This window comes from Ixodes scapularis, unplaced genomic scaffold (assembly GCF_016920785.2).
Source record: "Ixodes scapularis isolate PalLabHiFi unplaced genomic scaffold, ASM1692078v2 PGA_scaffold6__148_contigs__length_123643588, whole genome shotgun sequence".
Taxonomy (NCBI): domain Eukaryota; kingdom Metazoa; phylum Arthropoda; class Arachnida; order Ixodida; family Ixodidae; genus Ixodes; species Ixodes scapularis.
The window spans coordinates 123,377,145-123,403,669 of NW_024609881.1; the positions used below are offsets into that span (position 1 = coordinate 123,377,145).

The 26,525-nt window shown below is 47.5% G+C and overlaps 1 protein-coding gene and 1 long non-coding RNA gene across 4 annotated transcripts in view; one reads left to right on the forward strand and one right to left on the reverse strand.

The window, feature by feature from the left end:
• The window catches only part of LOC8052677 (calcium-binding protein E63-1), a 67,169-nt gene that overhangs the window by 19,732 nt on the left and 20,912 nt on the right, over positions 1-26,525 (forward strand). Inside the window, exon 1 of one of the 3 annotated variants that reach the window (XM_040215447.3) lies at positions 25,104-25,505. The exons of the other annotated variants lie outside the window; for them this stretch is intronic. Coding sequence (XP_040071381.1) covers positions 25,451-25,505 — 55 coding nt within the window. The 5' untranslated portion in view covers positions 25,104-25,450. Of the gene's footprint in view, positions 1-25,103; positions 25,506-26,525 lie in introns of those variants that run through there. 3 annotated transcript variants of the gene reach the window in all.
• LOC121838305 lies at positions 5,432-6,989 on the reverse strand. Its single transcript, XR_006078453.1, has 3 exons — positions 6,879-6,989; positions 5,741-5,876; positions 5,432-5,625 (listed from the first exon to the last, which is right to left on the reverse strand). It is a non-coding gene; the product is annotated as an uncharacterized LOC121838305 (long non-coding RNA).

Below are 26,525 nucleotides of genomic sequence, written 5' to 3' on the forward strand. Positions count from 1 at the left end.
GCCTTTAACCGGGAAGACCGACACGTACGTCCAAAATTCTGGACACTTCATCGAGCTCGCATCGGGCCTCGAACTGCGGGACGACGAGAGCCTTGTCTCCTTCGACGTCGTGTCGCTTTTCACAAGTGTGCCTGTGCCTCTCGCAGTGTCTGTGACGCGGGAGGCCCTCTCGTCTGACACGAGACTCTCCGAAAGAACGTGCCTTGAGGTGGACGAGATTTGCCGTCTACTGGAATTCTGCCTATCCAGCACTTATTTTTCTTTTGCTGGCCGCTTCTACAGACAAACCAGTGGTACGGCTATGGGTGCTGCGGTCTCCGTCACTGTGGCAAACCTCGTAATGGAGGCGATCGAGAGAAAAGCCCTGGACACTTTCTCCCCAGGACCCGTGTGTTTCCTGCGGTATGTCGATGACTGCTTTTGTGTTGTGAAGACCAGTGAGATCGATCGTCTCCACACACATCTAAACTCCATCGAGCCAGCGATTCAATTCACGATTGAGCACGAATCAGATGGTTGTCTCCCTTTCCTAGACGTCTGTGCGGTGAGAGAGTCCGGCCGCCTGGACTTCCGTGTGTATAGGAAGCCGACACACACAGGCCGATACCTGGACTTTTCCTCAAGTCACCCTAGGACACATAAGTCTTCCGTGGCTTCGGCACTCGTCAGGCGGGCGATCACGGTCTGCACATCAGAGGAGACCCTTCAAAAAGAGATCGAAACGATCAAACAAGACCTGCGGAGGAATGGCTACCCAGCTAGATTTGTAAAAAGCACGATCAAAAAAATTCGACGCACCCCTTCAACCCAAGACGCCACCCCTCCCTCCACCCGCGTGTGTGTACCCTACATCAAGGGCACAAGCGAGGTTCTCGCCCGAGTACTGCGACAGTACGGCATAGCGGTATCACACAAGCCAGTCTCGACCATCGGCGGCCTTCTCCCCCCTGCCAAAGGATCGCCCCCCGAGGGAGAGGGCACAGGGACTGGTTTATAAAATTCCCTGCGGTGACTGCCCCGCGTCGTACGTTGGGGAGACGAAAAACTATCCAGAGCGCCTGCGGCGCCACCGCTACGACATCGCGAAGAAAAATGTGGAGGGAAGCGCGCTGGCCGAACACGTCGAGAAGACGAGCCACTACATCGACCTTGACAACAGCTCCATCCTCGGAACGGAGAAAAACTGGCGGAGGCGCCTCCTGTTGGAGTCGTGGCATATTCAATGCACACGTGGCAACATAAACCGGTCGACGGGGACCCTTCCCAGCAGCTACGTTTCGGGGTTAAGAGGGATAATCCGGAAAACACCCGGGGGTGTTCGGGTTCGTGGGCAGGCCGTTCCGCGGGACAAAAACAGTCACCCGTGATCAAGGGACCGAGTTGGTTCCGAAACGTCGGGATTTTTGCTTTTCAATAAAGCTTGGTTAGAGTTTCAAAGTTGAAGATTTATTGAATTTTTCTGCACATTCTTCATCAGGAACCAAAGAGTCGTCGTCGTTTTTAAGATTGATTACAATATCAGGTTTAGGATTAACAACTTTCCAAAACTGTTTTGGGTTGCTCTGCAACATGCATGGGAGATCAGCATTATAAAATGCTCGTTTTTGTGTTCTGATTGCGCTTCTGAATTGTCTGTCGGAACTACAGAACTTACCCAGTCCGAGTTGCGCTCCGTGGTTTTGGCTTTACGAATGAGCCTCTTTTTTTTTTTTTTCGTGCTTAAACGTTTCAGGGTGCCATTAAACCAGGGAGCAGAAGCGCTTTCGAAAAATGTCACAGTTGGGATGAAACTTTCAGCCAGTTGTTGCATTTTAGATTTGTACATTGTCCAATTTTCGCAGACAGACCGATTATCAAAGTCTATCATAAGGACATCTAGGGATTTTCTTAGCTCAGTATTCCTTCCTTGGAAATTTCCTTTCTCGTATAGTTTTACGGTTTTCTTCCGCTTCGATTTTGATCGAATATTTAAAGAAAATGTGCAGTAAATCACCTTATGGTCACTTATTTCGTGTAGGTAGTTTATCGACTTTAAAGAGTCAGGATCAGAAACAAGAATGAAGTCAAGGATGTTAGAAGAGTGGGTGGTTGATCGTGTGGGTTTAGTTACAAGCTGCGAAAGATCGAAATTGAGGCGAACGTTAACGAAACCAGTCGCTTCACTCGTATCAAGGGGGGCTGAAATGGATAAGGTGGACCAATCGATAGAAGGGTAATTAAAATCACCGAGTAGCAGAAGACTGGATTTGGGATACTTAAGGTACAATTCGTTGAAAGCGTCGTTGAGGTTAATTAGAAAAAATGGATTGCTGTGAGGGGGTGGGTAACAAACACCGATAAGGAGCGAAGCATGTTGAACCTTGCAAGAAAGCCGTAGCATTTCCAACGGTGAAGAGAAGTTTACTTAGGTTGCGCACAAAACTATCTTTTATCGCAATCAAGACCCCTCCTCCCCGGCCACTTGCCCTATCTTTGCGGAATACATTGAACCCAGAAGTGCCCGTAAAAATGTCTGTATCAGTTACTGATGATGACAGCCATGTTTCAGTAAGAGCAATAATGTCACAATCGGTGGATGCAATTAGGCTACATATCTCGTCTTCTTTAGAAATCACGCTTCTTATATTTGTGTAAATAAAGGACAGTGGCTTTGGGGGTGTGGGTTCTTGACCGCGGCGACAAGATCGGGTTAGTTAACACTCTTTTACGGTGTTTGACGCGTCATCAAAAAAGTACCTTTTTTGTCCAATGAGGAGCGTTTTGAAACGTCAGGAAAAGGGCATAGCTTGGTTACGCGCGAAAGTTAACAAATTCCTCCTAGCAAGCTGAACCGAGGGTGAGAAATCTTCACTTACAGCGAAGCTTGTGTCCTTGAACTTTTTACCGTGCGAAAAAATTCGTTCTTTGGTTTTATGGTTTTATGAAGAGCAAATTTTACAATAATCGGGCGGTTCTGATCGGGACGATATCGACCTAGTCGGTGGGCACGCTCGATGCCGTCTGGCATGATGTTGATATCAAGATGTTGTGAACAAAGGTTTATAATTTTCTGTTCCGACTGGTGCCCACGTTTCCCTATCGGAGTCAGGGGGGCCAAAAAAAAAAAGAAGATTCGAGCGCCGCGATCTATTTTCCGAGTCATCTACGCGTTCAGCCAGAGTCGCTAAACTATCAGTAAGGATCGTCGTGACACCGCGGAGTTCATCAAGATCATTTCGGATTGAATTAAAATTAGAAAACTCCTGCTCTATTCGCGTCAGTCTGTCAGACAGAGCGTTGACCGTCAGGTCAGTGAGTGTAAGTTTGTTTTTGATTGCTTTCAGCTCGTCGAGTACAGTTGTTTGGCCGGCGTCAAGTTTAGTCAGCAACGCCATCATAGCTTCTGTGGTGACATGGCTGGGATTTACCTCTACATCTCCACAGAGGAGCAACAACTGCCGTACCACGGCAGTACACTCAGACACAATAGCAAGACAACACTGGGGGCCTGGTAGCAAGAGCAAACAACTACTACTACTCTTTTTCGTATAAAGGCAGCAGGAATTACGCACCTGTACGAACAAGACGAAGGGCGAGTTAGTACTCATCTTGGCAGCGATGCCACCAGGCCCACAGTCCGGCGCGGTCGATGCTTCCTCGTTTATAGGCGAGTCCGTTGCTGTCCATGCCGCTTGGCTTGTAAACTGGCCGAAGATAGTGGCACAGTTGAAAACGCAGAAAGACAGGCCAGGAAAGTTGATAGCACCGTCATCCCACGAGCAGTCAGAGGGAGCATACCACGCACGTGCCGGGCAGAAGCCAGACACAGCCGCGGGCTCAGCGAAGGAAGCGTTAAAGATCAGAATCTGTCTTCGTTATAGGGGCTTTGCCGCGCGACGTCGGCTCCAAAGAGGTATTCTCTAGAAGCGACAAAGTGTGTACAACGGCGCTGCTCTTTTTGCAGAGCGTAGAAATTCGTCATCACTTAAAACCATGGGACTAGGAAGAGTAAAAAGCGGACAACACAACACGAAATCGCAAGAACAGCTCAGTTTATTTGACCACACCAAAGCAAGAAAAGATCAAGAAAACAGGACATGGCGTCTCAAAGATTTGATAAGGCGCGGCTTGACAGGCTAAATCCCTACAAAACTAGACACACTTTCGACAACGAGCATTTGCCGCCAAGCACCAGTGTACGAGAACCGACCAACTTCCTGATCTCCGGGTGTTAGGTTATGATGCTTACAGATAGTTTGCGTGTGTTCACTTTTCGGAGCATCATATTATTCCAAGCTTTGTTTTACCTTTCAGTTGCCTTGTGTTGCCTCATAAGCACCCCCCCCCCCCCCCCCCCCCCTTTTCTCTTATTTCCTAAGACGTGTCGGCGGACGCCACTGCTGCCGGAAGTTGCGAACAGTATATTTTAATGGCGGATTGCCTTGAAAGTGAAGCGCGCACACGAGGAAGGTCAGCCACCGCGTAAACAAAGAGAGGGAAGTATAGTATCTGGGGGGTCGCTATCTTGGTGTTCAACATTGGGAGGTGGAAAACAAACGACGTCGGCCGACCATTTCAAAGTTTCGACGTGTGACGTAACGAACAAGGAATACAGAGAGAAGTTGGTAACCACAAAGACGTTTTCTTGCTGTTTTGGTTTCACCACGCTAACCAAACATTTGGAGCCTGGAGACAGCCATTCACAAACTCTCACATTAGCATTTGGAGAGAACGTGCCAAAGAAGACATCCCTCGCTTTGTTGGCGCAGCGACTGACCTCTTTTGTGTGCGCGCTTGAGTTTCGAGGCAATCTTCCATCCACACTGTTCGCTACTGGCAGCAACAGTGGCGTCCGCCGGAGCTCCTTGGGAAATAAAGGGGCGGGCTTTAGGAGGCAACACAAGGAAGCAGAAAGATAAAAGAAAGCTTGATCGGACAGTATGACTTTTTGAAAAGTCAATCTAAGAGATTAAGAAGTTGGTCGAATCTCGTTGTCTTGACGGAAATTATCTTTGCTGATGCTTGGCAGCGGCTTCTCGCTGTCGGAAGCGTATCTAGTGTTGTAGGGGTTTAGCCTGTCAAGCCACGTCTGATCAAATCTTCGAGACGTCATGTTCTGTTTTCTTGATCTTTTCTTGTTTTGGTATGGAAGTGTTCTTAAGATTTCGTGTTGTGTTGTCCGTTTTTTTTTTGTTTTTTTTTTTTTTCTTAGACCCGTGGTTTTAAGTGATGACTTTCTACGCTCTGCAATAGAGCAGGACCGCTGTACGCACTTTGTCGGTTCTAGAGAATACCTCTTTGGAGCCGACATTGTCCGGCAAAGTCCCTAAACGAAGACAAGCTAGCTCAATTTGAGTCAAGATACGTTGTCGCTTTTTATTTAATTAAGGGTCATATGCTACTCAATCTTTTGCCATCACAAGTTAAGTCAAGTTTTCTGGCAGCAGCGGCAACAAGCAACGAACACCGGGCTAACCGCTCCTCTGCCATTGCAGTGAGCATCGACGTACCCAACGCTGCGGTTCCAACTGCGACGCAAGTCAGGCTGCTGGCCCATCTGCATCACAGTCTGCACTGCTGGAGGCCACGAGCACAGTCCCGCCCCCGCAAATCAACCTCCAGCGTCATCCGGGTGCAGTGCCTTGTCTAGGCGATAAAAGGGCAGCCCGAGCGCCGAACACGTCATTTCTGGCAGCAGCGGCAACAAGCAACGAACACCGGGCTAACCGCTCCTCTGCCATTGCAGTGAGCATCGACGTACCCAACGCTGCGGTTCCAACTGCGACGCAAGTCAGGCTGCTGGCCCATCTGCATCACAGTCTGCACTGCTGGAGGCCACGAGCACAGTCCCGCCCCCGCAAATCAACCTCCAGCGTCATCCGGGTGCAGTGCCTTGTCTAGGCGATAAAAGGGCAGCCCGAGCGCCGAACACGTCATTTCTGGCAGCAGCGGCAACAAGCAACGAACACCGGGCTAACCGCTCCTCTGCCATTGCAGGTTGGTTGGCATATTAGTGTATTACTTTTTTTTTTTTTTTTTTTTCACGTTGCCAGCGGTGTTTCTATTGCTTTGTCGGCGAGTGTTTCGTATATATGGCGGAAGCATTGTGTTCAAAATGTAAAGAGGAGATACCCCATAGGGAGCAGTCTATTTCGTGCTGTGAATGTGAATACCCGTACCACATCGGAAACTGTGCGGGAATTTCCGAAACAACGCTAAAAACGAAAGGAGAAGCATACCGTAAAGCATGGAAGTGTCCCACTTGCCGAGCAGCTAAACTAAAAGGTGGCGCGACAAGTAAACAGAGGCAAGATGGTGACATGTGGGTCTTGTTAGCGGCCATGAACGAAAAATTAGATAATCTGTTAGCCCTAAAGGAAACAGTTGGTAACATTGAAGCGTCAGTGCAAGTTATGTCAGACAAATATGATGAAATACTGAGCCATATTACTGAGCAGAAGCAAGATATAAAGGATTTAAAGAGGCGGGTTGAAAAAATCGAAAACGCTAACAAAAAAGACGAGCTTAGCAAAATGAAAACTGAACTTCACGAGCTTGAATGGAGAAGTCGCAGGCTGAATCTGGAATTCCATGGTGTTCCGAAGACTGACGGTGAGGACTTGTTGAACAAGGTCAATGAAGTAGCGCGCAGCCTAGACGTTTCTGCACTGAATATTTCCGACGTAGCGGCAATTCACCGACTGCCATCAAAGTCTGACAGGACACCAGGTATTATTGTCAGGTTCGTATCTCAACTGACAAGAGACCTGTGGCTGAGCAGGAAGGCTAGACTTCGTACCATCGGGAACAAACTTTACATCAATGAGAACATGACCAAACAAAACAGAGAATTACTGGCCAAGGCAAAAGATTGGGCAAAGAGTGCAGATTTTACTTACGTTTGGCACAAGGACGGAAAGATCTTCGTTCGTCGCCAAAGTGGTGAACGAGCGTTTGTGATAAGGTGCGAGGATGATCTGCAAGCGATAGTTTCCTGATCAAATTCTTGCTCGCCTTCAACTCTTGTTTAATAAAAAAAAAAAAAAAAAAGTTATGGCAGAGTGTTCATACTTGCTTCCTGTTGATATCGTGCAACATATTGGTCGTAGTTTTGATTCATCATTCAAAGCATTTCACTTGAACGTACGGTCAGCTAAGCATAAGGCGGCAGATCTTGAATGTCTTTTTAGCCAGTTTTCAGTTCGATTTAATGTGATCATGTTAACTGAAACGTGGTATTCTGACGAAGCGGATGCATTTCATTTGCCATCGTACAAATGCTTATGTTTAAATCGTACCTTTAGTCGTGGCGGAGGTGTTTCAGTATTGATAGATGAAAGCATGTCACATAATTTATTGCCAAATTTCTGTATGATTACCCATGATTACGAGGTGTTATCACTCATATCAGGCGATATGCTTATCTCTGTCGTCTATCGTCCACCTGACGGTAACGTTTCAAATTTTTTAGCATTTTTTGAGAGCCTTCTGGGATTCGTTAGTGACAACCAGACTTGTACACGTTACTAAAAAATAGTAAGGAATTACATTTACATTTACTCAAGGCTAAATTGTAATTTATTACAATTACAATTACCCTTCTATGAAAGTAAGTGACCGTTACCCCAAAAAGTAATCCGTTACTTTCGTGGCGTTACTTTTAACATTGTTGTCCTCAAGTAAGAAACAAAGGGAAGAGGAATTATTCAAGTTCTTATTGTTGCAACCTGTTCCATTTAATGACCTTGAGTGTTTTAGCAACAGCTGGCTCTTATATGTCTCGTCAGACATTTTGCATTATCTCTTACTCAATATGTCGACTGCTACGCTGAACACCATTTGAGCTGAGGCACTGGATGGGAGTGCCAAATTGTTCCTCACGAATGTTTTATGCTCTGCGTTGAGCTTTTTCAGCGAAGCAAGGGAAGTACTATTTACCTCGAAGATAGAACAAAGCTTCGCCGTTGCAGCCGTTGCCTGATATTCGAGAGATTTAGTAGATATTCCGATACCTCCGATACCCGCGATAACGATACCTGATAACGATATGATGGATGCGCAAGGACGGCGGCGAAGTATCGGATATCGTTATCGGAGTCATCGGACCGAGCTACTAAAATTCTTCATTGTTTAAATCGCGAAGCTGTGGAAGTCATCAATAGCAAAACATAGTTTGTAACAGTAAGGTGATAATTAAATAATAAATAAGGTTTGGCTCGATCTTCTTCTTCCTTTGGTTCTGAACAGTTCGAGCCCCACTTGAGACGTTGGTGAATAAAAAAAGTTTCCATTATATAAATATAAGTAATAGAAGAAAAAGAAGGACACTCATAACAACAATTAATTAGAACGTCGGTTAAAGCAAGGAAATGTATACGCACGTTTGCCGTGTGCACCTTTCTTGGTGCAGTTCAAAAATGCAGGGTGCGCGAACCGACTGCAGTTTACTCCGGTGTTCTCCAGATAGACGTCCGCTGATGTCAGGAGCACCGAAGGGCAGAGAAGTAAGCTGCTCTATGGTCCCAATCATGAGTTTCACTCTCTCCTCAAGCCCAGAATATCAAGTCTACGTCAGCCACCATTATGTTTTATTTGTAAAAATATCTGCTTGAGATAAGATGCGTTCTGCTGGGGCAAAACCGGAAGAAGAAACGAAGACTATTACCATTTTCTAAGTGCTCGCAAAAAGCAGACTCAAAAAAGGGTAGGGTAGACGGAGCGTTGTCTCGTGTGGTGACATTATGAAAACGGTCGTAGTCACTATAACCGGGAAGGACATTGTTAATCCTTTTCAGTGCACTTACCACCTCGAGCTTCCCGAAGAGGCACACAATAACTTGGTGTCCTCCTCTCCCCGTCTTCAATCGCAAAAAAAAAAAAGGACTAAAAAAAGCGGAAATAACTTGCCCCCCCCCCCCCTTTTTTTTTTTTTTGTAGAAATGTTCATTTGGATTTTTTAACATTGTTGTTAGGGCCTAAACAAATAAATAAATAGATTCACGGGCTTGGTGTTGCAAAAAAAAAAGGAAAAAAAAAAGGCTTTGCGAAACTGAAGAGCGCCAAGCCTCCCTTTGCGCTGGTCACTTCGCGTGAGTGTCACAGCGCCCAACTTTACCGAAACGGAAGAAAAAAAAAAAAAAAAAACTTTATTTAGAAGGGACGCGGGGGGGGGGGGGGGGGGGGGGGGGGGGTTGGTTGGTTCTGACAAAAAAAAATGTAACGGATTACAAGGAATCCGTTACGTAAAAAATGTAAGGGATTTACTTTAAAATTACTCTAGAAAATATGTAATTATTCCGTTACTAAATTACTGATAAATGTAAGGGATTACAAGTAATTTCGTTACTTGTAACGGATTACGTACAAGTCTGGTGACAACAACCTGAACGTGATAATTGGCGGGGACTTTAATATCAATATGCTGCTGTGTGCTATGCCTAGTATTGAGTTAGAAATGTTGCTTACAACATATGGATGTGTCAACGTAATCACGAAGCCAACAAGGATTACACAGCAGTCGGAGACCTGTATCGACCTTTTTATAACAAACGCTGAGGTTACCCGCCTAAAAGGAGGGATTTTTATGTCTCATATTAGCGACCATCTCCCAATATTCCTATGCATAAAAGATGCACGTTGTCTCAAAAATAGTGTGCACTCACCTATATATTTTCAAGTTATTACACCTGATAATCTTGAAAGGTTTTGTAATGATATTGCAAATGAAAACTGGAATGACGTTCTTAACGCAACAGATCCCGATGTAGCTTACAATGTATTTCTGGACCAGTTCAAAATTCTTTATGCAAAAAACTTTCCTTATAAGAAAATTAAAAAATCAGGTAAAATTCGAAAGCCTTGGATTACCCAAGATCATCTAGCTAAAATCAATATAAAAGATCGCCTCTTTCAGAAATTTAACAGATCGAAAAATCCAGACGACCTTAAGAAATTCAAATTTTATCGGAACCAGCTGACAAAGGAGCTTCGAAATGCCAGGACCCGTTATTACTACAATAGTTTTAAGTCACCCAATGGGCGTGTGGACGAAATTTGGAAAAAGGTTAATTCAGTCCTACAAGACAATAGGGCGCATGACTACGTTGAAACCCTACGCGTAAATGGCAAAGGACTCAAGGGTACTGATCTGGCTAATGCATTTAATGATCACTTTGTTAACCTGGCTACTTTGACACATGATTCAGACGCCTGCAAATATATTAAAAATAGGAACATGAATTCAATCTTCTTGGATCCTGTCACCGAGTTCGAGGTATCAAATGTGTTTATAAACCTAAAAAATACGAAAAGCAGAGACATAGATGATATCCAGATCAAACCTGTGAAATATGTTGTACCTTTAGTGGCACGATACTTAACGCATATATTTAACTTGTGCATATCGGCTGGCGTTTTTCCCAAACGTATGCAGATTGCTAAAGTATGTGTACTGCACAAGAAAGGTGATAAGAACGATATTAACAATAATAGGCCAGTGTCGATTCTCCCTGTTTTCTCGAAAGGACTTGAAAAAGTTATTTATGCACGTCTGGTAAATTTTTTTGATAAGCACAGCTTAATTACCAAATCGCAGTTCGGGTTTCGTAAACATCGTTCAACTGAACTAGCCCTCCTTGAAGAAAAAGAATTTATTTTAAGAAGTCTTGAGGATCGAAAACTAGTGCTTGCGGTTTATGTTGATTTCACGAAAGCATTCGATTATTTGAATCATAAATTGCTGTTACTAAAACTCGAATCTTATGGTGTCAGGGGTCAGGCTTTACTTCTGCTCCAGTCTTACCTAGAAAGCCGAAAGCAATATGTGTGCTACAATAACTTTTCTTCTGTAATAAAACCGATAGTTGTTGGAGTACCACAAGGAAGTATATTAGGTCCTTTTCTTTTTAATGTGTATGTAAACGACATCCTAAATATTGACCCATCAATAAAATTTGTAATGTACGCAGACGACACGACATTACTTTACAAGGCTAAGGATGCAGATGAGCTTGTACATAAAATAAACTCAGTACTGGGGGAAATGTTTCTATGGACTAATAAGAACGCTTTGAAAATAAACATAAATAAAACAAAGGCTGTTATGTTCCGTCCTAAGAATAAAGTTCTCGAATCTATAGAGCCAATTATTCTTGACTCTACCGAAATCGAATTGGTCGACAATTTTAAAACGTTGGGAGTTGTTTTCTCTCAGAATATGTCATGGGACTTACATATTCAGGATTTATGTAGGAAATTGTCAAAAACTATTGGATTAGTTTGCCGCCATCGATATACATTTCCACCATCTGTCAAAATGTTGTTATATAAATCACTGTTTTATTCATACCTAAATTACTGCTCTTTGGTCTGGGGTACAACTACGGCAACGAACCTAGAAAAAATATACTTATTTCAAAAAAGAATGCTACGGATTATTGCAAATACAAGTTATTTATCACACACAGAAAGCTTGTTTAAAAGATATAATGTACTTAGTGTTCATGAGCTTTACAATTATAGACTTTCCTTAAGGCTTAAGGCAGAAGCACAAAATAATACTTCATTCTTGATTGATCTATCTTGTTTGCAGCAACATGTAGCACCATATACGCTTCGAAACTCTGATCCTTGGCAAGTACCTACTTGCCGATTGAATTCCGGGATGGAAATGTTGGCCTACCGTATCCCAAGGCTTCTCAACTTTTTGCATTCATGTGATGTTTGCCTGCATGAAACACCTCTGAAAGGGCTACGTATCACTTTGCTTAATTTATCAACGTAGATATTATCACGCTTTATTGTCAAACCCTAAAAAGTGTGCGTTTTTTTTCTTGTTTTGTTATTATCTTTTGTATAAACTAAAGTTTCCACTGCTGCTGCAGAATGTACTGGGGCCGAGAGCTCGTCAAGCCGCCTAGTGCGGCTTTTTTTCTCGGCTCCGCCATTACCTGTAATGGAAATAAAGCTATTATTATATATATATTATATATATAAGTTACCGCAAAGAGTTAAGCAGAGCTTAAAGGAAATAAAAAATAGAGCTTTTTTTAAATATTGACGTCCAATTTTGCTATTTTTAGATACATGACTGAAATTTCTGAATCAATTTCAAAACTGCAATAAAGCCTAAGCGGATATTTATTATACATTCGTAAGCTTATTTTTAAGAGGAATATTTTTATATATTTTACGGCGTTTTGCATAAGGTTGTTTGTTGGTAAATAATCTGTGAAAGTGTCTCTAGAACTTGCTTTTTATACGCTTCGTAATGTGATTTTCATAGAAATATGTAATTGTAATTTTTTTTCAATATTTGGTGTGCATGTTGTGGATTGTGTATAAAATAAATTTAAAAAAAATTAAGTATGTTCTTTTTTGGGTGTGACATCGGCGGCTGTGTAAATTACCATAGTGAAATCTCGGCAATGCCCACGCCTGGAGTTTCTCAATTTTATATATCTGAGAAAATTTTCGCTACGGAGTTCACATATAGCTGAATGTTCCTCCCAGGAATTTGGCTTTCGCATATATTTATTACGGAAATATCAAAAATATGACTCGGACAGTGATTGTACGATCTGAAGTGGAAATGCACTGGAACATACAACATATTCCCGTCAAACAAAATTCTCTAAGTACAATTTTTTTTTTTTTATTCTTCAATATGGTTTTCGAAAGGAATTATTCAGCGAAACGCAATTAGCTGGCTTTGCTTTTGACATTCACTCCAACTTTGATAGAGCCTATCATACTGACGCTATCTTTCTTGACTTTTCAAAAGCATTTTATCGTGAACCTCATCAACGCCTACCCCTTAAGCTTTCTGCACTCAGCATTGATCCTAATATTCTAGCATGGATAACCAATTTAATAACAGATAGGTCCCAATATACTACTGCCAAGAACTCTGTATCTAATGTTTCTAGTGTCACTTCTGGGATGTCACAGGGTAGTGTTTTGGGTCCTCTACTATTTTTATATACGTTAATGACGTCACTAACGTACGGCTCTTTGCAGAGGACTGCGTCATCTGCCGTCGCGTATGCGACATAATTTATTCTTTGCAGACTGACTTGCTAACAATACAATCGTGGTATTCCACATGGTTCATGGTATTACGAGCCACATCACATCTGATCTTTCATGAAATGTTCACGTTAACTATGCCCTTTCTAAAGCGAATCGCAGCTTCGCTTAATTCAAACGCAATCTTAGTAACGCCCTCTTCTCTAAAACATATAGCGTACGTGTCAATATCCGTCCTATCTTGGGATATGCTCCTAGTATTTGAGACCCCAACCTATGTTACTTAACAGAGTCCCTGGAAGCATTTCAAAACCGTTCCGTGCGTTTTATTTTTTTTTTTTTTTAATTATTCACGTAACTCGAGTGTCACTAACTTAAATCTTTGTGCGGATCTTGAACCTTTACAGTTTCGGCCTAGAGTGGCTAAATTCTGTCTCTTTCATGAAATGTACTATCCTCCAACACTACGTTCATCTTTACTCGTGCCACCCTCCTACGTTTCTGCTTGTCTCGGTAACTCTTTTAAGTCTGCCCCTTTGCCACTCAAAAACTGGTTTGCCCTTTGCCACTCAAAAACAAGTTGGTACACCACTGTTTTGAACCCATGCAAGTTCACTGAAAACTCCCCCTCCCATTATGGTCTTCAGAGAATCAAAATAACCCTCTCGAAGTTACTACATAGCTTAACCTTAAGCCACATTAGATATATTGTCACGAATGACAAGTGATGAGGCTATGAATAACTGAGTAAACTGAACGTTTAATGGGGCGAACTTGTGCCCAAAACAAAAATAGAAAGGAAACAGAAGATAACAACAGGGCTTCTGGAATAATCGGCGTAGAAGGTTCGACGTGTAGAACATTCGGATCTAGAATAAGCAACAATGTCCTCGAATTCATCGTAAAGAATAAATAAAAAACGAGTAATTCCCAGGAATCGAACCCTGGCTCTTCGCGTGGGAGGCAAGCTCGATAACCATCAGTCCATGGCCCCGCTGCCTACTTGGCCAACTGCGTGCGCGGCGATATCAACTCTTTTACCCAAAGAATTCCGGTCTTATTTTTTGTGTAACGAGTGATATAGTTATACTATAGTTCCATTTGTATAGTATTTCCTGTTTTGTTTGTTTTTTGGTTTTGTATATTACTGTTGTCTTCATAAAATAATATTCTTTAATGATGATGATGATTAACTTTATTTTCAAAAAGGGTGGCGCCATGGCCTCATTGGGGGAAGGGGAACATAGGTAGGAAAACTTTACATTCGGCGGTGCACTCCTGTCGAGCGCGCGAACTCCCATAGGGAGATCAGCGTCTCCCTGGCCCGTGCCTCGTTAACCGGTGTGATCCAAGCCTCTAAAGTGTCGATGTGAGGCCCCAGGTGTTCGGCTCTTTTGTCTCGCAAGCCGGCACAATCCCAGAGTAAGTGTCGGATCGTCGGGCTCACGCCGGCGGTGCATGTAGTGCAGACGACAAGTGCAGCGGGCTCGGACCCTTCCGGTGGCACTTGGTCGGGTGGGCGGCCCCTCCGTGGTTTGTAGCTACGCCACCGAGCGAGTATGTCTTCGGTGAGCGCAGCTCCGGTGCGGGCCTTGTGAATTAACACTTGTGCCCCTCTGGGTAAACCCTTGGGTAGCGGTGCCGGGTTGTAGGGTGTTTGATCTCGCAGCCGACGCTGATCCTCTTGTCGGGCCGCAGATTTCTTCTCTATGGGGTCTGGGTCCGGCAGCGCGAAGGGGACGAAGATCCCTGGGTTGGAGCGGTCTTCCCTTTGCTCGCTCGCCCACGCGTGTGCGGCCTCGTTACCGATGCCGCCCGCGTGTCCCGGGACCCAGTCCACTCTCACCTCAATACCTTTGGTGTTTTTCAAATACGAGCACAGACTCTTGATTCGCTGGCAGAGCGTCCCTTCGCGAGGAGTTTTCCCCAGACGGGCAAGGGCTTCCCTACAATCCGTGAAGATGGTTACACGGGTGGGTACGTCCACTGGGTCGAATGTCTCTCTTATTCGAGATAGTGCCAGGTGTATTGCATCCAGTTCGAGGCGGCTCGTGCTAGGTTCGCTGTCGTATTGAAGTGTCTGAGCATATCGGTCCTGGCCAGTAGCGTAGGCGAGTGTGGCCCGCTTCGTCTCTTGGCACCATGCGGCGTCTGTGAAGACCGCGTGCTCCACGAGGTCTGCCCGCGCAGCAAGTGCAGCTCTTTCTTCTGAATGTTCTTCGCGGTGTTGTTTGCGAATGAGCGGCTTGGGGTTTCTGACCATAATGTCCTCCCATGGTGGCATGCTCTTCGGAGGCGGGGCCTCTCCTACGGGAGGCCGCCAACCCTGTAAATCCAGAAGACGTTGACCGGCTCTAGTCGATGTCCGGCGCCGCTGATGGCCGGCAACGCGGGTCTCAATGATGGCTTGTAGAGTCGGAAGATTCGAGTACCGATACAGCTCTTCCGTCTTAGTGTGTCTTGGGAGACCGGTGATTGCACGCAGGCATTCACGATGCAATATTTCCAGCTGTTTGAGCTGCGCCTTGGTCAGGACGAAACATGCGGCTCCATAGCAGGCTTTTGAGGTCAGGACTGCTTGAGTGAGCAAGCGGATGGTGCTCGTGCCCGCGCCACCGAGGCGGTTGCCCATTCTCTTAATGAGTTGGAGCTGTTGTCGCCACTTGGGTTTGAGTTGCTTGATCCACTCTTGCGCTCCTCCTTGTTCGTGCAGTGGGACTCCCAATATGCGAATCCAGCGTTCGGGGGAGCGCTGAATGGACTGGCCGGCCAGGGTCAGGTGTATTTGAGCTCTGTTGTGCTCAAGACCGCCGACGATGAGGAAGGCTGTCTTCTCTGGGGAAGGTTGCATGCCCGTAGTTTGCAGGCACTGGTCAATGGCATCTAGGGCCGTCTGCATGGTTTCGACCGTTTCTTTAGTGTCGAGCTTTGTGTTTCGGGGGTCCACCCAAAGGGTGATGTCGTCCGCATAAGTTGTGTGCTGAAGGTGTGGGATGGCGCGCAACACTCTTGCTATTTTTCTCATGACCAAGTTGAAAAGGGTCGGCGAAAGGATGGCTCCTTGAGGTACTCCACGGAAATTCTGGAACATGCGGGGTTGCTGGGCGCCCGAGCTGATCTCAAAGGTACGATTCTTGAGGAAGCTTTTCACGAAATTGATTATGCGGGTGCCTGCGCCACTCTCTTCGAGTTCCTCGATCACTGCCGAATGCTCGACGGTGTCAAAAGCTTTCCGGAGATCCACTGCCACCAGGAGTCCGGGTACCTTGTTGGTTCCTCGGCGCCTCTTACCCACAAAGTTTCGAAGGAGGTGTAGGCTGTCGTGGGTGCACAGTCCGGGGCGAAAACCGGTCTGCGCAGTGTCGTAGTAAGGGTCGTCCCTGGCTTCTTCCAAGACATAAGTGAGTCGCGTAAGGATCATCCGTTCGAGTAGCTTGCATAGCGTAGACGTAAGTGAGATTGGTCGGAGGTTCTGTATTTGATCCGGACTCTTTCCTGGTTTCGGAATAGGGTACACCACTGAATGTTTCCAGTCGGCCGGTAGTACTCCTGACGCCCAGACGTCGTTAAGTTCTTTCAGGAGCTTTCGTTTCTCCGGCTCGTCCAGGTTGCGCAGCATGCGCCACGTGATTCCATCCTTGCCAGGGGCGCTGCGCACGTTGACAGAGTCCAAGGCCAGGGGCGCTGCGCACGTTGACAGAGTCCAAGGCCAGTGTCAATTCTTGAATCGTGAACGGGGCGTCTTGTTCTGTGTCGCTCGGCGGTTGCAGTTCGTACAGGCACAGGTCCGGATCGTTAGCAAGTTGTGGGAAAAAGGCCTTGGCGGCCGCTTCCTCAAACTGCTCCGGAGTTTGGTCGGTGGCTAGCTGGATGTTGCGAGCAGTGTTGGGCGCCTTGGTCTTGCCGGTCAAGGCTCTGTGGGCGCGCCATAGCTTGCGGGTGCCAGTTCGTTCGTCAAACGTCGCGCAGTGGTCAAGCCACCTCGAGCGAGCCAGGCGTTTGGCATATCTACGTGCCTGTGCCATCTTGTTGCGCAAACGCACTAGGTCCTTGAATCGTTTGCCGTTGTTAAGATATATCTTGTGGAGCCGCTTGCGTGCTTCCCACAGGTTGATTAGATGTTTGTCGGGAACCGGGTCTTGGTCTTCCACCTCCAGGTTTCGCGTGGCCGCTTGCGCTGCCCTCAGTAATTTTGCGGTTACGGGAACCGCGTCTTCGCACGTGGCCACCGCCTTTCGGAAGGCGTCCCAGTCGATAGCCTGAGTTAAACGTCTGCGCCCTGCTTTGCCGCCGGTTGAGAGCTCAAGCCAGATGGGATAGTGGTCGGACCCCATAGGGTCCGGTCCGCACCGCCAGTCGGTCACCAGTCGGGAGTCTGCCCAGGTCAGGTCCGGGGTGGTGTCTCGCTGTCCCTCGTGCAGTCCGTGGCGCGTTGGGTAGTCGAGGTCGTTGGCCAGAGTGAGGTGCGCCAACTCCGCTGCCTCCTTTAGCCGCGCGCCCCTGGCGTTAGCAATCGAGTACCCCCAGTCCGGGTGGTGCGCGTTAAAATCGCCCGCCACGAGCAGGCGGTCACGGGGGTAGCGCTGCCGGAGGTCCATCAGCCATTGGAAGCCGGCTTGTCCAGCGTGGCCGCGCCTGGAACAGCTTGACTCAGGTCTCGCGTAGCAGGAGGTTAGGATGACCCGGTGACGTCCAAGCGTGCAGCGAACCGCCACCACCTCCTGGAACGGGTTGCAGTAGGCCGTCGTATCTATTTGTGCCTGTGGGAGGCCCTTGCGCACAAACATTGAAGCACAAGCTCATTGAAGCTTGTGCTTCAATGGTCTGAGATGTGTCACTTGATCCGCCTCTTAGTCCGTGTTCAATCGTTGGTTGGAAGTATCCGTTGAAGCCCGAGATGCCCGGACTCATCCCCCGTGTCTCCTGCAGCAGAAGCGCCGCCGGCCTTCCGGTTAAGCGGAAGAGCTCGACAAGCTCGGCAGCGCTCTGACGTAGCGAGCGGCAGTTCCACTGCAGGAGGTCGGGAGGACGCTCAGGCGGTGGGTGCGCCGAGCTGCTGTTCAGTGGAGGTTGGTTTCGGCTGGTGCAGGCTGGGTCCATGTTGGCTAAGTATGGGGGAGAACATCTGAGCGACCTGTTGTGCGACCATTTGAGTCACCTGTTGGAGGAACTGCTGCGTTTGTTGTTGTTGTTGCATTTGTATTTGCTGCTGCATCTGCTGTATTTGTTTCATCTGCTCTGCTTGCTGCTGTTGCTGCTGTATGAGTTGTTGTATCCATACCGGCGGCTCGTTAGAGTTCTGGCTTGCTGCCTGGTGCTGGGGTGCAGGTACGTGGGATTGCTTTCTTGCCTGCTGTCGTGTGGATGAAGTATTTCCAGATGGTGTGCGACACCGCCCAGGTGAAAGGGACTGGCGTCGCTTGCTTTTCTCAAGGAGCTCGGTTTCCAATCTCTCTTCTTCCTCAACTTCAAAGTGCAGCGCCCGGAGCCGATCTGCTCGTGATTTCTGCCGTTGATTGTGTTTGCACTTGACTTGTTCCATTGTACGCTGAATTTCTTTCAGTTGTTGTTCCAGATGTTTCATTGTGCTATCGAAATCGGCTTGATCGCGGTCTTGCTCGACCTGGAGTGTCTCAAGCATCTGGCGTGCATTTGGGCTGCGACCGCCCTTGAGACCTCTCGCAGTTATATCGGCGTAGGAGTGGAGCGGATCCTGGATCTGAACCTTGCTCGACCCGCGCAGCTGGGAGGTAGTACTCTTGGAACCGGGACGTGAGTTAGTGGTGCCAGAGGGTTGCTTGGATCGCTGCCTGCGCTTGCGCGAGCGGCTCCGTGCCAGTCTTTCTTGTTTGGCTCCTTCCCTTTGTTTCGCGCGCTGAGCGAATTGAGCTCGAGCGGGACAAGAGGGATCAGTAGCCACGTGTCCATCCTGTTTACAATGACCGCAGTACTTGGCCTCGCCATTCGGGCAGGCTTCCGGGGGTTGCTCGTGTTGTTTTCCGCAGTTGCTGCAGACCGGCTGGTTAATCGGGCAGCTGGTGGCTTTATGTCCCGGGCGGTGACAGCGCGGGCACACGAGCGATCGCTGTTCGTAGCATTCCACCCTTCTCGGGAAGCTCCAATACATAACTTCGCGTGGCGGATGCGGAGATGCAAAGTGGATGAGGACTGTACCTTTGGAGCCCATAGACCGGGCCGTCAGGACATCCACTCCGTCGGCGTACAGCGCCTCCAGAAGCTTAGCCGTGGGTTCGTTGGGTTTGCAGCCATGGATTACTCCCCGGGAGATACCGTCCGTGGGAACTTGGTGCGTACGCACCGGGAGTGGTGGTCTCGATCGCAAAGGTAACACACCCATACGGAGGAGATGCGTGGCCTGCGTGGAGTCGCACGTAGTAACGACGATGGTATTAGAGAGTTTGCTCACCCTCAGTATCTGATGTTTGAGCAACTTGGGGTCACCGGCGAAGGAGCTGATAACGGTCTTCAGCTCTTCTGGGTCTAAGCCCAATACGTCGCATCTTTCTGTGGGCTGTATCTTGATTACATGGGTGCCGAGAGTTACACGTTCCTAGCGGCTTGTGGTGGGTAGGGGTTGGCCCGATGCCTTGAGTTGCGCTCGGCGCTGGGTTCTCGTTGTAGCCTTTTCCCAAAGTCCCTCCAAGTCAGTGGCGTCCGGCTCTCGCGAAGCCCATGAAGCCTGGAGACTCGTGTCTGCGTCTTTAGGACTATCGTCGGACGAACGAAAACGCTTTGCATTATTGGACGGGCCGAAGTCCTCCGCGTCCTCGTCCATCTCTTGCGAGGGAGGGGGAGAGGTTTCGTACGAAGTGACAGCGGCATGATCCTGAGTAGCCTGCAGCAACTGCAGCCGCGGTGGCGCAACCAGAGGCGTCGTCATGTCCGGGAGTTAAAACTGCGTCGTGGGTCCGATGGGCCGGCGGCGCAACCGTCACCGTGCCCTATTCCTTGCCGCGCTGGGCCAGTAGGCTTAGCGCGGAGGGTTCAACGAAAGACTCATAAAAGGTGAAAAAGGGCTCGAAATTGAGCAAAAAGTTGCTCACGGATGCGAGTAGAGCTCTCAAACCGCTGGTGAAATCAAAGAAGAGAAGAGATGAAACCAATTACATTCCAGTACAATTAGGACAAGGCCGCAGGAATGCCAGGAAACGATTCGAACCAGTCTTCTTCGTCCTATTCTTTAATAAAACATATTATTTAAACATATTAAAACATATTTAGCGCCTGTCCTGTTTACTTCTTGTCCTTGTTTCTGTTGCGCTATTTTATATGTTTTACTAAGATGAACCAACTAGCCCAACAACGTACCTTACTGAATATTGTTTAACTTTTTTTTTCTCAGTATGTATAGTATGTATAATTTGTGTGTACTCGCACGGCCGCTGCTGCGGAAACTTCTTTTATGCTGGGAACCCGTCAAGCTGCACATGTAGATTTTTCCTCAGCCTTCAATTACCATTGTAAAAATAATTGTAAATAAAATTGAATTGAATTAAATTGTTTATGTACATTTCCCCCCCTACATAATGCCCTTCACGGGCCTGTATATTACCTCACGTTTCCGCCTAGCTCACTTGAATCTGCCTTTTTTTTTCTAAAATGCGTACTGCGCGTGCGTGCAATGTTGTTTTTATTTTCGATAGCTTAGTTGGCACGATCATATTAACTACGTAGTTGGGAAAGGAAGTCATTCCTTGGGGATTCGTCAAACGGACGTTGTATTTAGCTTCCCCTGAAACTCGTTTGCTAGCTTTTAAGTCCTTTGTCAGATCTCAGCTTGAATATGCCAGAATCTAATGGCCTCCCCACCAGGATTACCTGACTGCCCAAATAGAAAGAATTCAAAACAAAGCCGCGCGTTTCATATATAGTGACTGTTCACCTTACCCGAGCGTTTCGGCGCTGAAACAAAGGGATAATTTACCCTTATTAGTCGCCAGGCACAAAGTCTCCCGTCTGGCGTTCATCCACAATATTTATTACTTTGATGTGAACCTTAAGGAACGCTTTTTGCCTCCCCTCATCGCATTTTTCCCATACATGACCATCTCACAAAATTCGCTTCTCGAATTGTCACACTAACCACTTTCGCAACTCGCCATTACAGCTTGCCATTACAGAATGGAACTCATTGCCCCACCACGTGGTAGATATAACGGATAAAAATGAATTCCAATCTGCATGTGAACGTTTGTTTCACTTTTCCCAGGAGTAAGTGCATAGGATGGTGTCCTTTTTGTTTTTTGAATGTGCGAAGATAGTTTAATTTCTTTTCGTGCGGCCTGGTTGGCGCGATGCTTCTTGTTTGTGAACCAGTGTACTTCTTTTCAGTGTGTATATCGCATTACTTTTGTTTGTGTACGAGTGTACTTTTTTTAGTGGGTATATTTGCATTGTTATTAAGCAAATAAGCAAATTAATAAGCAAGTTTAAGCAAATATGTACGAAATTTATTGTTTCAGTATTTTTGATAAAAAAACGTGTATTCCCCCCTCATACAATGCCCGAAAGGGCGCTTTGAGGTATACAAATAAATAAATAAAAACACTCGACACTCCTGGATTCGAAATAGCGTTGTACCAAAACAGAACCGCCATCCTGTAGTATCGGGTGCAAGCCTAGTTTACCGAACCCTTTTTGTGGTGAAGAGCTTTTCTCGTTTTGCGTGTGCCAATGTGTTCGAAAAATGTTAGCACGCGGTCACACACGCATGTGTATTGATGGAAAGTAGGGAAGAAAGACCATTTTGATCGCATCGAAGGAATGGAGCAACAACAATCGTGTCGTCGACACTTCGTGAGCCTATCTGTTTCGATCGAAGGCTTTGTACTTACTTTATGCCACTACATAGTCGTCGTCTGTACGGTGTCGGCTATCACCTTCTATCGAAATAGTGTTTTTTTATTGTGAGGTGATCTGCATGAATTCGTGTCGCAGCGTCAACAATAATAATAATAATAATAATAATAATAATAATAATAATAATAATAATACTTCGTATTCTGGGACGGTCGACCCAGGCACACAGGATCGCAAAAAGGCAGTGCACCCATACCACGAGGGCTTGCCTGCCCAGCCTGGCGTCCGATGATGATGATGATGACGATGTTTGGGGTGATGATGATGATGGGATGGTGAAGAGCGTTAGGCCTAGCAGCGGTCTTCGCGACAGTGGTCTCCGCGGGGCCGCCATGGCCCGCTGACGTCTAGCAGGCATGTCTCGAGCGCCAGGCCAGGGCTCCCTGCGTGAACAGCTCGCAGACGAGCCGGCCGAATTCCCGGCGACGCAGGAAGTCCAGCACCCTCGTGGTCGAGCTCCAGGGTTCGGCGCCGGTGTTGGCCGGGCGGCGGTCTCCGCGAAAGCGGGCCTAAAATCGAGCTTGTAACCGAGCTGACCGAGCACCCTGTCGATCGAGGACATGCTGTGTGCCGCTGGTCCGGCTGGCTCTCGGATGATGGAAAGAAACATCTTAAGCCCAGCTGGCTTCCTCTTCTTCGTTTGTTGTCTTCTGCCTCAGCGTTTGTTTAAATTATACGGTCCTCGGAGGGGTTTGCACGGTTTGGATGATGACGACTCAGTGGTTCACCTCAAACACGAACCAGGTTTTAGTTACCCAGAGTATTAGTGTCTGACCGCCGTTCAAAGTTCATGTCCTGCAGTTTGAGAACTTTCTACAAGACAGAGGTATTATATACTCGATGTGCTCGATTTACTACTCACAAGCAAACAGACAGGTTGAACGCTTCAGCAGGGTGCTCAAAGACTATTCTCATAGCATCTTGTTGGAAAAAGGCGACATCCAGATTGATCTGGTAGACTTCTTGAGAGTTTATCGTTGTACACAACAAGCAGCTACAAGTCTGTCACCATCAGTGTTACTACGTGGACGACTGATGCTTGCGAGACTTGACATTGTGGGGCTCCCGCATCCAGACATTTCAGAAGATGCTTTACTCTGCTCACCCTTAGGAAGCCCTGAGGAGGCATCCGAAATAGCCTAATATGGCAATAACTCGCACTGTTCCCTCTAAACACCTTAGAAATCCCTAAATCATGACGATACGCGGCCGATTTTCCTGTTAAAGAAAAGGAAACAATGAAAAATCACAACACAACGAGGCCATCTCCGGCGATGGGAGGAGCATGTTTCGAAACCAGGACCACTGTCAGTCAATAATCAGCAAAGGATCCTCGTGCCTCCCACCGGTGGAACCGCGGAGTGATATCTGGAACGCACGCGGTTCGTTGTCCATACAGCGCGGACTACGATTCAACCCAGCGAGCGCGCGCTCGACAGCTAACGACCCGCGAAAGACAGACAAACAAAACATAGTGCGTTGTTCTTTTAGAAGATTATCGCAGTATTGTGTTCCTTCTCTGCAAAAATAACATTTTCCGGCAACTCTTACTTGCTTTGATCATCTACAAAAGCATACACAGTTTGCGATAACAGCGTTTGCTTGCAATCTCAACAAAATGTCGCGTTTTCATTTGTCACGTTTCGTCCTGACTGCCGCAACGATGCTCCTCTTATCACCGGAGGTGACCTCGGTTTGTCCGATCTTTGACTGCTTTTTTTTAATAGAAAAACCGGCCGCGCATCGTCATGGTTTGTGGATTTCTAGGATGCTTAGTGCCCGCCGAGTGAGTTATAGCCATATTTATGCGATCTCAGAAACCTACTCACAGACAGACCGACTAGAAGCTCTGCCTTCAGCCCGAGCTTCCTGCCCTTGCTAAGAGAAGTGTGAACGCACAGGCACGCGCAACTAAAGCACCGCGGAAGCCAGCGGGCTCGAGCTGAAGGCGGAGCTTCTGGTATCAGCCCAAGGGTGAACGGTGTACAGGGGCGCGATTAATGACCTTTGTGGCAGCGTGGAGAAGTACAAGAACAACTTGAAAAGCTACGCCGACCAACGCTAGTGGCCGAGAATCTGAAGTTCAGGCGCGCTCGACTGCCAGGACACGCAACAAAGGGCAGTTCACCGTTTACTCCTGCAGTAAGGGTCGAGAAAGCGCAACTTTCCTAAGACCTGCAACTTTTCTAACAGAAGACAGAAAACACCTAAAGCAGAAACATTCGTACGGTATTGACCCAAAAGGAATAAGCGACCACCCGATCGTTACTCTAACCTTTTACCTTGGGGGGCATGCTGGCTGTGAAAGAATAAGCGAAGACTGGAGGTGCTACGAGTGGGAAGAAGAGGAGGCAAAGAAGGGGATAGAACAAAGATGTTCGGTCACGCACTGTGACTATACTTCGTTTCAGCTTTGGTCCAAGCGCGGCCGATGTTATGAGCCGAAGAGCCAACCAAATAGCGAAAGAGGCACAGCGTCATGGCGTGCTCTCTGCAGTTGTTAGGACAAGCCGGTATTCACCGTCTCTCTGTGCGTGCTCCTCCGCCGGTTATAGTCTTATCAAGCGCAGAGAACACGCCATGACGCTGCGCTTTTTGTGCTGTTTGATTGGCCCTTCGGCTCATAACATCGGCCGCGCTGGGGCCGAAGCTGAAACGAAGTATATGCTTACAATACAACACTCATCCCGAAGATATGTTACTGGAAATGCCACGAAGATACCCCGCGATCAAATAAGTCGGAGAGGCCTTGCGAACGCGTCGTGTTCGAAAATTCGGCAGCATATGCTTGTAAAAAAAAAAAAAAAGGTGCAGTACATTGAGGCAAAATTCACAGGGTCTCTAATGTTATCCCTCAGACGACTTGAAGCCGAAAGCCCAAGTGCCGATGCATTGAAGACAGACACGATTCGCTCGCTGAGTCATCCCTCTTAATATGCTGAGTCATCCCTCCTAATGTGCTGAGTCATCGTTCTCAATCTGCCGAGTCATCGTTCTCAATGCTGTCATCATCTTAATTCGTTTAGTCATCCATTGAGGGGTCACGTAAACGTTTTGGTACCTTTCGTGTCGACGACGTGTTTGGACTCGGTCGACTGAACAGTGAGACATATAAGTCTACCGCCTTAATAACCCACTGGACGAGTGTGGGGGCACTGGGATCGAATCTGATACAAACGTCGTAGTAGAAGGCAACAGGTGACGTAATGTCTGTTGGTATGGAAGCCTCAAAAACAAACCACGGCAAGGATTCTCGAGACCGCGATTAGCGCGGATGAGACATTCTTTGTCTCGATTCCGCGCTTATCGACGGGCAGCGTATCAGTCGGACGGGCCCTATCGGCAGCCTCGGGACAATAGTCGCGAAGGGACAACGGTCGGAAGGGCCCGACTAGTGCCAGGCGGTCGCGGTTGGCGTGCGAGTCCCAGCGAGCGTGATTTGGCGGCAACCACCGGCAAGCGCACCGGCGGCCACGTCCTCCCTCTGGCTATGGCCGCTCTCTGACACATCGGTGCCGGGACGCATCAAGTCGTCCGGACGCACCCGTCCTAGCTGGGAGCCAACATGGGATCCAAGACGTGCGTGGCGGCAGCACACGCCGACACCGAGGACGCCAAAGGTCGGTTCGCTCGTCCAGGGACGCTCCGCCGTCCTCCGGGGCCGGCTTGCTATAAACAGGGAGTCTCGGCTGAGACTGTGTGAAAGAGCCTGCCCGGGGAGCGCGAGCTCTGGAAACTCCTCTTCACGTGCTACGCCGCTCATGGCAGTGCTTTCTTTCGAGCAGTCTTCTGTTTCTATCAAGCCGGCCCTGGTGCACCCAAAGGCTCTGGGTGCACCGTGCCCCGGTGCCACGTGATTCTGGTCGTCTGCTCGATGAAGGAGCGCGGTTAGCAGGCCGTCCATGAAACAATGGCGACTCCTAATCACTCAAGCCCCGCTCACGCTGCAGCACTGAAAGACAGCGTGTTTCGTCCTCGTATGATGCTCATCGTATTTTCTGCGGACGTACTCGAAGCATGGACGAAGCAAACGTTCTTCGAACATGCTTCTAGCATTTCCGCAGATAATTTTGTCATTGTGTCAGCGAACACCGTGTCATTTGTGTGATTTATCGGCAGTACGATCTGAGGCTTTATGCTATTTGCAACTTTCACGTCAAAATGGCTGTCATCTGGATGATCGTCGTAGAACCGCAGGACGAGGTTGGGTCTGCGACGCGTAATTTTAATTGTGTGCAATGCGAGCGATATTAGAGCCGTACCTGATACTTGAACGTCAAGGATGGGTAAGCAAGCAGCTTCGATCGGAAGCCGATCATCCAGTTGCTAGGGATCGCGATTCTCGCATCGCGGTGTATAGCACCATCGCTGAAGGTTGCGAATAGCTGTAAAAAGGAAATCGGCTGAATTTGCTAGTTTAGTATCGGCGATTACGGTCAGCAGCAAGTCTGTCTGGACACGACTCGGGGCTCCTGGAGAGACGGACGCAGTGTTGGCGTTGCATTAGGACGCTTGGCACCCTAGAGACCAACGCGTTCGATAAACCCTTTCCTATTTTTTCTTCTTAATCTCGTACACGCACACGACCTCCGAGATTCGTGTCCGCATCTTTGGCACGCGTACAAAAATGCATTATGAAA